This window comes from Malurus melanocephalus, unplaced genomic scaffold (assembly GCF_030028575.1).
Source record: "Malurus melanocephalus ecotype Western Australia unplaced genomic scaffold, MMel_1.1 scaffold_713, whole genome shotgun sequence".
In the NCBI taxonomy this organism is placed as follows: Eukaryota; Metazoa; Chordata; class Aves; order Passeriformes; family Maluridae; genus Malurus; species Malurus melanocephalus.
The window spans coordinates 258,778-270,215 of NW_026623945.1; the positions used below are offsets into that span (position 1 = coordinate 258,778).

Below are 11,438 nucleotides of genomic sequence, written 5' to 3' on the forward strand. Positions count from 1 at the left end.
GAAGGGGAAGAGAGGGAAGGGGAAGAGAGGGAAGGGGAAGAGAGGGAAGGGGAAGAGAGGGAAGGGGAAGAGAGGGAAGGGGAAGAGAGGGAAGGAGACAGAAGAAAATGGGAGAGGGAAGAAAACTGAAGGTGAGGGAAGGAAATGAAAGGAGGTGGAGGAGAGCCCCGAGGGAGGGCGACCCTTACCRAGAGATTTGAACATCTGCATCCCGCCGAACTTGCCCTCGAAGAGGACGGTGTTGTTCAGGGGGTTGAAGGCGCGGATCATGCGGATCAGGAGCACCTCGAGGCAACCTGACGTAGGCAGAGAGAGCGCAGACGAGGGCAGGGCAGGGCGGGGCAGGGCAGGGAAGGTCAGGGGGGTTTCCATCATCCCGGGACCAAATGTAAGAAAGAGGAAAGCCCCAAGTGCACGTTTGAGGTCCAGATTGTTCGTTCCCAAGAGCGGAATGGTTATTTCAACAAATCCGGTTTGGGTTTTGGGATTGGTTGGGGTTTTTTTTAGGTGTCCAATTGTGACCACAATATTTCACCAGAGGGAAATATTATCCAGTCATTCACAGCCAGGAACAGAGACACCGAGGTCGTGGTGGAGAACCGAGAGAGAGGAAAGGGTGAAAACAAAATAAATAAAAAGAAAATGGAAGGAAGAAACGAAAGAACGAGTTAAACTCCAGCGCGTCGGGCACAGCCAGCTCTGGCTTCGGGGTGCAGGACCCCGCTGGGACTCTGGCACGTGTCCCCAGTGCTGGGTGCGAATCTCAGCTCCCCAGCCCTGACAGGGAGGGTTTTCTACAGTTTTGGGGATTCTGCACATTCAGCTCCCCAGCCTGGGCACGGCACCGCCAGCTTGGGCAGATGGGAGGCAGGGGGACGTGGGTGTGCGCTGCCATCATCCTCCCCTTCCCAGTCTCTTGCTGGGAGAAGAGACCAATCCTTTTCTCTCAATCCTCCCTGCTCCCGTTTGAGCTTGGCACCCCTTTTCCCAGGGGGAAACCTTCTGTTCTCATTTCCATCCTGGTTTCTGGGTGACATTTGGATGAGGGCGGCCATGGAGAAAAGCCTCTGCCCGAGGCAGCCACTCCCCACGTGCCCCCCTTCACCATCGCCCTTAACCGTGACCTTCAGCTCCTTCCAGCCCACAGCTGCTCCCCCAGCACCGGGAGAGCTGGGCCAGCGAGGAGGGGACACCCTGAAAGGAAAGCACCAGCCAGGAGAAGAGATGGGATTTGCTCCTTGCCCTGCAGCTGCCGCTTGGGACAGGGTTGGGGATGCCAGGGGGACAGCGGGGACACAAAGGGGGGTGGCAGGGAGGCCAGGGGGGTGGTGGGGTTCCCCCCCTCTTACCGGCTTTCAGGAGGATGATCTGGTCGTTCTGGCAGAGCTCCATGAAGCCATCGATGCGCTTGGCGAACTCCACCACGTACTGGATGGCGTTGGAGATCTGCAGCGAGCACTGCTGCCACATGGCCTCGCAGCTCTGCGGCACACAGGGGACACCCTCAGGGCGTGCTGGCACCCCGGCACCCCGGCTGTGCCACCCCCAGGGCACGGAGGGGACCCCGACACCCCGGCTGTGCCACCCCCAGGGCGCGGAGGGGACCCCGACACCCCGGCTGTGCCACCCCCAGGGTGGGGAGGGGACCCTGACACCCCGGCTGTGCCACCCCCAGGGCGTGGAGGGGACCCTGACACCCCGGCTGTGCCACCCCCAGGGAGGGGAGGGGACCCCGACACCCCGGCTGTGCCACCCGTGGCAGGGAGGGGACCCCAACACCCCGGCTGTGCCACCCGTGGCAGGGAGGGGACCCCAACACCCCGGCTGTGCCACCCCCAGGGCGCGGAGGGGACCCCGGCACCCCGGCTGTGCCATCCCCAGGACGCGGAGGGGATCCCGACACCCCGGCTGTGCCACCCCCAGGGCAGGGAGGGGAGCCCGGCGCTGTGCCACCCGTGGCGAGTGGTGGCATTCGGACACCTGGCACCGCAAACTGCCACTGCGGGCGGCTCCCAAAGCTCTGACAGAGTTTCCTCAGCCTCCTCACCCAGGGGACACTGGGGCAGGGGGCTGTGACAGCAGCACTCACCTTGCTCTGCAGGGCACGGACCTCCTCSGGGGAGTAGAGGCTCCACGCCAGGCGCTTGAGCTCCTCCGTCGTGTACTGGCACGTCTCCAGGTGCGACTTCACCACGTTCTGCGCCACCCGGTCTGTGAGGAGGGGACAGCGGGGGTGAGAYTGATGCCTGATGATTTTTGCCTCCTTTATCCCTTTAACCGTGTCTGTGTCATTATTGAAACTGGCTGACCCCAACCCTGCCCTCTCCCGGGTGTCCCGGGGCGCTTCTGGGGTTGAGGGGCACTACCGTGGTGTCACAGAATCGTGAGGACAGWTGGGACAGCAGGGCTGAGCCTAGAGCAAAGCCAGGGATGCGAGCTGGGCTGTGCTGAGCTCCATCAGGGAGGCTTGGGGCTGCCCTGAGAGCCGAGGCTGAGCGCGTTTCATAGAATCCCAGAATGGTTTGGGTTAGAAGCTGCAATCCCATCCCCTCATCCGCCTTAAATCTCATTCCAGCGCCCTGCCGTGGGCAGCGACACCTTCCCCTAGAGCAGGTGTGAGCAGCCAGAGCTGGGCGTGTCCTGCAAGGTGCTGGGGTGGCCCCTGGCCACACACACCCCCCGTGTGCCCAGCACCGCCCTGGAGCCACGCTGGCGCTCACCAATCTCCAGGACAGAGATGTCGGGGGGCAGCTGAGCCCCCTCCAGCGCCCCGTGCGCCAGCAGCGCCGGCTCCAGCATCAGCTCGTAGATGGACTCCTGCTTGATGAGCGTGGCGTCCGCCACGTCCAGGCTGGACTGGTCGGGCGAGGGCTGCGCCGAGGCCAGCAGGTCCAGGTTGTAGTAGGTGCTGCTGCCGTCAGGGGTCAGGGGGAAGTCGAAGAGSAGCCCGTCCGACAGCGTGGAGATGTCGTCCAGGTCCGAGAGGCCGCTGCTGACGCTGGTGGTGTAGACGCGGCTCAGGGGCTCGGGCTCATCCTTGGGGCCGCCGCTCTGCTCCTGGCTCTGCTGGTGCTTCTGCACCTCGGCGTAGAGGCTGTCCCGCTGCTTCTTGGACATGCGGCCGAACTTCACCGCTGCCCCGGGGGGAGACGCGGCCGTGTCAGGGCAGCCTCGCCCCCCGGAGCGAAGCCACGACCGCCCATCCCCCTGGGAAACCTCTTTTGGGGGATCTGTGAACCCCAGAGCGGGGCTGGGACCCCACTGGAYGCACCCCCCGCCCCAGACCAACCCTGGGTCAAACCAAACAGAACCAGTTCCGATTATTTTCCCGTGGAAAACACCAAAGTGTTYCTTGCTTCCCAAACCCTCCTTGCACCGTGCTGGGGGAAGCAGCTTCATCCCGAGAGCCTGACTGGCTCCGAGGAGGAGCGGGCGGCCCCCGGGCACCCCGGGCAGGACTCACCGTCGCGGGACATGCCGAGCGCCAGGCATTTCTGCAGGCGGCAGTGCTGGCAGCGGTTGCGGTTGGTGCGGTCGATCAGGCAGTTCCTCTGCCGGGAGCAGGAGTAGCTGGCGTTGTTCTGCTGGCTCCTCCGAAAGAAACCCTGCCCGGGACGGCACGGGAGAGAGTTGGGAAAGTGCCCGGTTGGCCCAGCCCCCGCGGCCACCCCGCTGCCGGCCCCAGGGCTCACCTTGCAGCCTTCGCAAGTGATGACACCGTAGTGGATCCCCGAGGACTTGTCCCCGCAGATCTTGCACGGGATCACTTCGATTTGGGCTGCGGGGGGAAAGGGGGAAACCACGGGGGTTAATGATGGGCGCTGCTGAACGCAAGGAGGGAGATGCCGCCCCCTCCACGACAGCACTGGGGAAACTGAGGCACGAGAGCTGAACCCACCGGCAGCGCAGCCCTTCCCACAGACCCCGCAATGATGCTTGAAYCTCAGAAAGGTCCCTAAAAGGCTCACACAGGGTGTGGGGTACCCCTGTCTGCTCCCCCATCCCCTCCAGCAGCAGGAGACAGGGTAGGAAAGCCCTTGGAGCTGGGAGAGCACAGGATGTTTCTGCCACAGCCTGCCCAGGACTCTGTTTTGGAATAATTCCCCTCATTTTCCAACTGATGTGTGCACCGGGCCAGGGCCATCCTCGGCACGGGGACCATCCCCATCCCTRCAGCTACAGCTGCTCTGCTGCCGGAGGTCTGGCCCGAGCAGAGGGTCTGGGGCCCCCCCGCTCCCCCAGCAGCTCCTCTGAAACCCAGGACCGATATAGCCATCCCCAGCTCAAGGTCCCGGCCCCCTTCCCCCCACAAATCCGCTTCCCTCCCCGCTTCTGCTTCGCTGGCACTGAGCTGCTAATAGGCTTCGTCCTCCTCATTTTCCAGCTGCCCCAGATCTGGGCTGGCCCTGCCCTCCCCAGCAGCGCGGGGGGGACGCAGGGCACCCCCGGGACTCGTACGTGCCTCCCGGCATCTCTGCACCCTCTAATCCCCGCTCCAGCCCCCGCACCCCCCGGCAAAGCTCAGCCTGCCGCCGCTCTCGAGGGTGCTGGGCAGCCGCCGCCACGCCAAAATAACCCCCACGGCCAGATTATGGTTATTTCCAATCTCCTGGGCCTGTGCAAATCCCCGCTCGGGTAATTCCCTTCTGCCTCTCTTCTCCCGTGGGAGCCATCGGCTCTGCTCGAGGGATGTGTTTTGTGGGGCCACTTCTGCCAGTGACACCCCGGTGTTCGGTCAGTGCCACCTGTACCCGGGCACCCGGCAGTGTCTTTGAGTCCCTCACTGCCTTGGGGGGCTGGGATGGGGCAGAGGGGCAGCTGAAATGCCATCGGTCCCCCAGGGATGCCATCAGTACCCCCAGGGATGCCATCAGTACCCCCAGGGATGCTCATCCTCCCAGGAATGCTGTTGGTCCTGCAGGGATGGCATCGGTACCCTCGGGGATGCCATCAATACCCCCTGGGGATGCCATCACCGTGTCCCCTGGGGCAGCCTTCACACCAAACCATTTATTCCAAATCCAGGTGCAGGCGGASGGAAGGATCCCTCCTGCACCCATTGCCTCACCGCTTAACCCAATGCCCCACATGCACGGGGTGATTTTGGGGCTGACCCCTCCTTCCCGAGGCTGCTGAGCTGTGTGTTGTCTCCCTGCCCCGACTGGAGGGAGTCGCATCCTGTCCCTGCCCCTCCCTGAATCCTCTGCCGACGCCTCTGCTGCGGCTGTGGGATGGGGCAGCAGAGCGGACTGGGCACGGATGTCCAGGTGGCACCGACAGGACCGTGTGTGGCTACCCCAAATCACCACCCAATGACCAAGACACTCCCAATTCCCCGGATCCTTTGCCATCTTCACCCACGCTGCCCTAGRGGGCTGCAGCCTGCAAACCGCGGGGACCCCTCCCCGCCCCAAGCCCTGTCCCAATCGCCAGGATGGGACAGAGGAGGTGGCATGGCGGGGGGCACAGGGAGGGGGTGCCACCCCCGGCAGGAAGCGGCGTCGGCTCGTTATGCAACGTTAATTGCAGCCGCCGGCAGCGCGGGTGATGCATCGCGGGCGCCGCGCCCTCACGCCCGCGGCCGATACTCCGGTACCCGGAATTACCGGCAGCGGCAAACACCGGGGCTGAGCGCGGCCCGGTGCCGCCGGTACCCACCCCACAATGTCCCATAGGCCACAAAAGCCCCCCAAAAGATCCCGATGGCTTCTTGTACTGTCCATGGCCAAATCCTGCCCCGCGCTGGAGGGAGCCCCCGAGAGCTCCCCAAAGCCCCCCAAAGCCCCCCGAGCCGGAGCCAAGGGCGGAGGGGATGGCGCTGTCCGGGCTCCCCCCAAGTGAAGGAGAAACCCTGACCACCCGCCGTGTGCCTGCAGCCTTTTGGGGTTCTAATTACCATCCTGCTAATTACCCGGCCGTGCCCGCCACCGGCACCTGACCCGCTCAGAAGACGCTCGCCCCAAATAACTGACGTGGAGATAGGGCCGTAACCTGGCGATGGCAATTACAGCCCGGCACGGTTAATTGCTGCTCCGATTGTAAACCCGGCTGAATCACCGAGTCGGCTCCATCCGTGTCGCCTCCTGCCGCCGCCAAGGACCCCCGGGGGCGGCCGGAACATCTCCCCTGCGACCCCCGACCTCCRCCCCCCCGGGGCAAACCCAGCAGGATGAGGAGGAATGTGGGTGCTGGCGGGGTGGCCGCGGCAGCTCCCGCATCCCCCAAATCTCGCCGAGATCTGCGGAAACATCACAGTAGACCCCAAATCCCGGATATGCCTCCCCGCCCCCCGTGCCTCAGTTTCTCCACTGGAGAGTTTGGCATTTCCTCCTGTCACAACCGCGCCAACATCGGCTACACTGCACACAGAGGGGCTTTTAGGAGAGGGGTGAACCCTTTCCCCTCAGGGGGAGCAGGAAGGGAAACCCCAYCCTGGGGCCGATGAGGCTAAAATAGGGATCGGGATAAAAGGAACAACAAAAGGGTTAAAAAAAAAAAAAGTAATAATGATCTCCAGCCGGCAATTAAAATGTCCCGGCGGTGGTATTTGCTCTCCTCCCACTGTAAACACTTCTTGCCCAACTCCCGGCCCGCTGCCACCGCCGGCCCTTATGTAAGTGGCCCTGTGGCACGGTCCGGCCGCGGGGCCCGGCCGTGGCGGGGCGATGGCCCCCGGTGCGGTGCGGTGCGGCGGCTGCGCGTGGCCCCGCGCTCGGAGCCATCCTGTCCCACTGACACACTTTCTGCCCGTGGCCACACGCGCTTGTGTAACCGCGGCCGTTAACCCTTGACGGGGCCGCGGCCACGCCGGGACCGGGCTGGGGCTCAAGGCAGCGCTCCGACCCTCCTGCCACCGGGAACGGCGATTTTGGGGCATTTTGGGGTGATATCTCCACGCGTTTACCACGCTGAGGTGCAGCTTTATGTGGGGGACACGGGTCTGTCACTGCACAGTGCCCAGGTTGCCCATCACCCCCCAGACCCCGCTGGGTGTGTCCCCCCAGCCCAGCACCGTTTGTCCCAGAGCAGGCTGGAGGCTCTGGTGGTTTCGGCAGAGCCAGAGCCGCCCTCCCCGGGTTAGGAATTGGTCTTGGTGCCATGCCGGCACACCCTCCTCTCCATCGCCTCCACCCCAAGGGCGGGCATCTCTTGCACCCCAAAACAAAACAAAACACGGCAGGCCCTGCAGGATGCAGACAAGAGGGGCTGGACCCCCKTCTGTGGGGCAGGGAGGAGGGCRGCCCCATCCTCCTCCTCCCCCCATSCCTTCCCCCGGCCGTGTGATCTCACTGCTTTGGGGAAATCACCCCAAAACCCTTAGCACCCCATTGAGCCATGCTATGACCCCACTGCTGCTCGGGGCTTTTGGAGCTGTCCCCCAAGGAGTGGGGGGTGAGGACTCCTGGGAGGGGGGTGTTTTGTTTTGGGGGGCACTGACGGGTCCCTGCAGAATCCTCTGCACAGTCCCCGGGATGAGCCTGCTCAGTTGTCACCCCATGGGGCAGGGGCAGGATATGGCCACCCCTTCCTTGGGGGGCCGCAGGAGGCCACGGGACCCTTGCCAGAGGTAGTGGGGTGAGCTCTGAGTATTTCGGAGGTGGCTCCGTGCCCCTGCAGCCATCCCTGCCCCAAATACCCCGCGGTGTTTCCCCAGTGCCCCTGATGGGCAGCAGCTCCGTGCCCCATCCCTCTGCCAGGCTCGATCGATGCCACAGGATGGGCACCTCTGGTAATGGGCAGCAGCCCGGCAGCCTCCCTGGAGCCCTTCTGGAGCCCCCAGCCCCAGCCGGGGCACTGGAATGCTCCGGTGCTTCGCCACCATCATCTCTCCCCTCCCAGGGTTTCAGCATTCCCCTGGTGCCCCACGGGCAGGGGGAGGTCTGGGCTACACAGGGACACTCAGGGGACCCCCAGGGACACTCAGAGACCCCCAGGAACACTCAGGGACCCCCAGGGACACTCAGAGACCCCCAAGGGCACACAGGGACCCACGATGCCACTCCATCTCCCCACTCCTGCCCTAAAACCCGGCTCTGCTCCTGCCTCCCCCTGCAGCAACCTCCAGCCCAGGAGTGACTGCGATCCCCACAGTCACAACCACAGCTGAGTTTCGCTGTTTTGGTGGCCATGGGGTAGGAAGAAATAAGGAAATAAAGGGAATTATCACTCCTTTCCATCTGCTGTTGGCTTTACTATTAAACAGAGTCCAGCGCTGCAGCGCCCCAGGGTCCCCCAGCACCCCGGAACAAAAAATCCCATCCYCGTCCGTGCATCCCGGGGAACCCCAAACAAGCCAGGCCCGTGCCAGATGTTCACAGCCCGGGCTACGGGCACAGGGACACCGCAGCACCGGGGCCAAGTGGGCAGTAGGGACAAGTCAGATGACACAACCACAGCCCGGTGCCGGGCTGGGATGCTGGACGGGGGAACTGCTTTCCTAATTGATTAGCAAAGATTTCCTGGAAACTYTGGGCCAGAACAGCGCTCAGCTTCTCTCACCCTGCCCTCAGGCAACCTCTGGCCACCTTCCCTTGCAGCCACGCAGACGGAGGGTCTGCATTTAGTCCCAATTGCCARCAAGGTGCTGTTTTTCCCTGTCCCGTGGCGCAGCGTGTGCCCCCAGCCGGGAAATCGTAGCGCCGGGTGGGCGATGTGGCTCCCGCGGGGCCGCCSGGGTCCTGCCCGGGTTGCTCCGGTTCAGCAGCTCCGGTTCAGCAGCTCCCGTGCCACGCAGCTCCGTGCCAAGGCCAGCCCCGCCGGCGCAGGACGCAGCCCTTTGCACTTTGGCTGCTGCGGAAGGGTGGCAAAGGTGAGGCAGCGGGAGGGGGACCTGCCAGCCCGGGGTGGGGACAAACCGGGCTGCGGTGGGAGAACCCCTCCAGCTCTGCTGCTAAATCGGGGGGAATTATCTCCCTGGGGCTAAATAAAGGCAGGAGAGCAGCTCTGCTCACCACATCCGATAAACCGGGCTGATTTAGACATTAGCAGCTCTTTAAATAGCCGCCGCGAGTTCAAAGTTAAACGTGACAGGCAGCAGGGACAGGGACGCCGGGCTGGGGACAGGGACCACCGTCCCCTCACCACTGCTCTTCCCCCTGCAGGCGCTGCCTCTCCCTGCGGTTAGCAGTGTCGGGGGTCCCAAATCCCGTCTGGACCCCTCAGGACGCCATAAAACCATGGGACAGCTTTCTCCCGCAGGATTATTTTWGGGAAGCGACAGGCACGGCCATCGGTGCCCCGTGGCGCTCGGGCCGTCGTGCGGAAGGGCCGGTGGGTGCCGGCCGCCCTCGGCCGCGCCAGCGTGTGCACGCCGCCGAAACGGGCAGGGAAGCTCCTCCTCCGCCCTCTCTGATTTTTTCCAATGACAGATCTAGGTCACTAGGACAAGTCGCAAAGGCTGCCGAGCCACCGCACGCTCCTCGCCACGCTGCTTGCAAAACAAGTGAGCAGGAGGGCTGGAAACCGTATAGGATTATACAAGGCAAAGCCTCTTCCCCGGCCCCGGCGCAGCCGCGGCGCAGGGAAGGACAGGAGCGAGGAGCTGCTGTGGCCCCCGGGGGAACGGGGCAGAGCGGTGGCGGTTTTGGGAAGGAAAATGGAGATTGAATCAATTTGGCGTCGCCATGCGGCATTTTGGGCTTCGAGAGAGATGAGGACGCGGGACTGCGGGAAAAACACGCGACTAAGGGGAACGGTGGGATAGCAGTAGGGTTCGGCCCTAAATTGGGGTCGACACACAGCAAATCATGGGGAAAAAGAAAAATACTAAAAAAAAAGGAAAAGTTCGCCCAGTTGCTAATTAARCCGGCACTGGCTGTGCAAGTGCTACGTAAGAGCCAGGCGTATTGGTAATTAGACAGGCGCTAATGCTTCCCTCCGTCCTAAAAAAGGTGAAAACCCAGGATGTCGTGGGGTAGGAAGGGGATGTGGGGGGCTCGCCTCGCCCTCCTCACCCACCCCGACCCCACCGTTACACAAGAGAGCGGCGGGGGCAGAGCCGCAGCGGTGCAGGRAGGAAACAGGATTTGAGGAGCTCGGGGATGAACATCCTGGTACCCACACCCCAAAACGCGCCTGAGGAGCTGCGCCCCCAAAACACACCTATGGAGGGGCGTGGAGGAGTCCTGGCAGGGCGAAGGGCTCGGGGAAGGCAGGTGATGGTGGAAAAAATGATTTAAAGGAGGATGAAAATGCCAGCCCAGGGTGCAGCGGTGCTCCCAGCACGTTGGGAACAGAGCTGAGTCCGGCCACCGCTGCGTCACCATCACCAGGCCCCGGTGGATTGTCCTGCTGGAGCCTTCCTCCCTCCATCCTCCTCCTCCCCACTGCCTGCTTGGCACAGCAGAGGGGAGAAAAGTAGGAATTGCCTTTGGTAACGGGTAAAACCAGGCAGGTGCCGGCACGACTCAACCCCTGCCCTGGACTTGGGGCACCCAAAATTGCACCTGATCCCTCGCCCGTCCCTGCAGGAGCCTCTCAAACTGCCCCCCACGCCGTGGGGAGGGGGAAAAGGGGGAAAAAACTACAATAAATCCAGCCCTRGTGGGAGCAACATATTGAAGAGGAGATTAAGGGGTTTAGTGCRGGGAAAAGCTTAAGAGTGCGTCTAAGCCGGCGTCGGAAAGCGAAGCAAAATAAACAAGAATTTTATTCCTAACGAAGGGGGAGCTGGAGGAGGCAGAGCGGCTCCGGCGGGGCCGGTGCGGGTTCCCCCCTCGTTCTCCTCCGCGGGTCCCCCTTGTCCCGTTCCAGCGAGGCTGGAGCGGGTTCCCCCGTGTCCCCAGTGGGGCTGGCGCGGGGTCCTTCCCGTCCCCTCCGCGCGGCTGACACGGGTGCCYCTCGTCCCCCTCCAGCGAGGCTGATGCGTGTCCCCTCTTTGCACTGCCCGGGCTGAGCCGAGTCCCCCCGTTCCCCTCCGCGGGTCCCCCGTATCCCCGTCCGGGYTGACGTCGGGTCCTCCCCGTTCCCCTCCGCCAGAATAACGCGGGTCCCCCCGATCCCCAGCGGCACCAACTTGTGCCCACCCGGACCCACCTCGCATCGTGTCCGCCGCGGTCAGGGCGCCGGGGGGCGCATGGGGCGGCGCGGGGGTCCGGAGAGGCGCGGGGCGCGGCGGGGAGCGGCGGCACCGGGAGGCACCGGGCGGCACCGGGAAGCACCGGGCGGCACCGGGCGGCTCTGGCACCTGCCCCTCCGCCGCGCCGTGACCCACTTCTGCCCGAGCATGCGGCCGTTCACATGACGAGCCCGCCCCGCCCCCCCCAATCGGTTTCACTTCCAGCCCCACCTCCTGCCCTTCGTCCTCCTCCTCCTCCTGCTCCATCCCCATCCCCGCCGCTCCGCCGCCCGGTGCTCGGCGCTGCGCGGGCGCTGCCGGCGCCTCCCCGGGAMCGGGGTCTGCGCGACCCCCGCCCGGCGGTGGCCGCGGGGCGCTCCGT

General features: G+C 64.1%; 1 protein-coding gene across 1 annotated transcript in view; it reads right to left on the minus strand.

Annotated features, from left to right (window-relative positions):
- Nucleotides 1-11,217, minus strand: part of LOC130584500 (nuclear receptor ROR-beta-like) — a 15,432-nt gene extending 4,215 nt beyond the window's left edge. Inside the window, exons 1-7 of the mRNA XM_057384515.1 lie at nt 11,035-11,217; nt 3,693-3,778; nt 3,464-3,605; nt 2,721-3,134; nt 2,090-2,211; nt 1,350-1,482; nt 127-296 (exon numbers count right to left, since the gene is read on the minus strand). Of these exons, the coding sequence (XP_057240498.1) occupies nt 127-296; nt 1,350-1,482; nt 2,090-2,211; nt 2,721-3,134; nt 3,464-3,605; nt 3,693-3,778; nt 11,035-11,041 (1,074 nt within the window). The 5' untranslated portion in view covers nt 11,042-11,217. The remainder of the gene's footprint in view (nt 1-126; nt 297-1,349; nt 1,483-2,089; nt 2,212-2,720; nt 3,135-3,463; nt 3,606-3,692; nt 3,779-11,034) is intronic.
- Nucleotides 11,218-11,438: the final 221 nt, after the last annotated feature.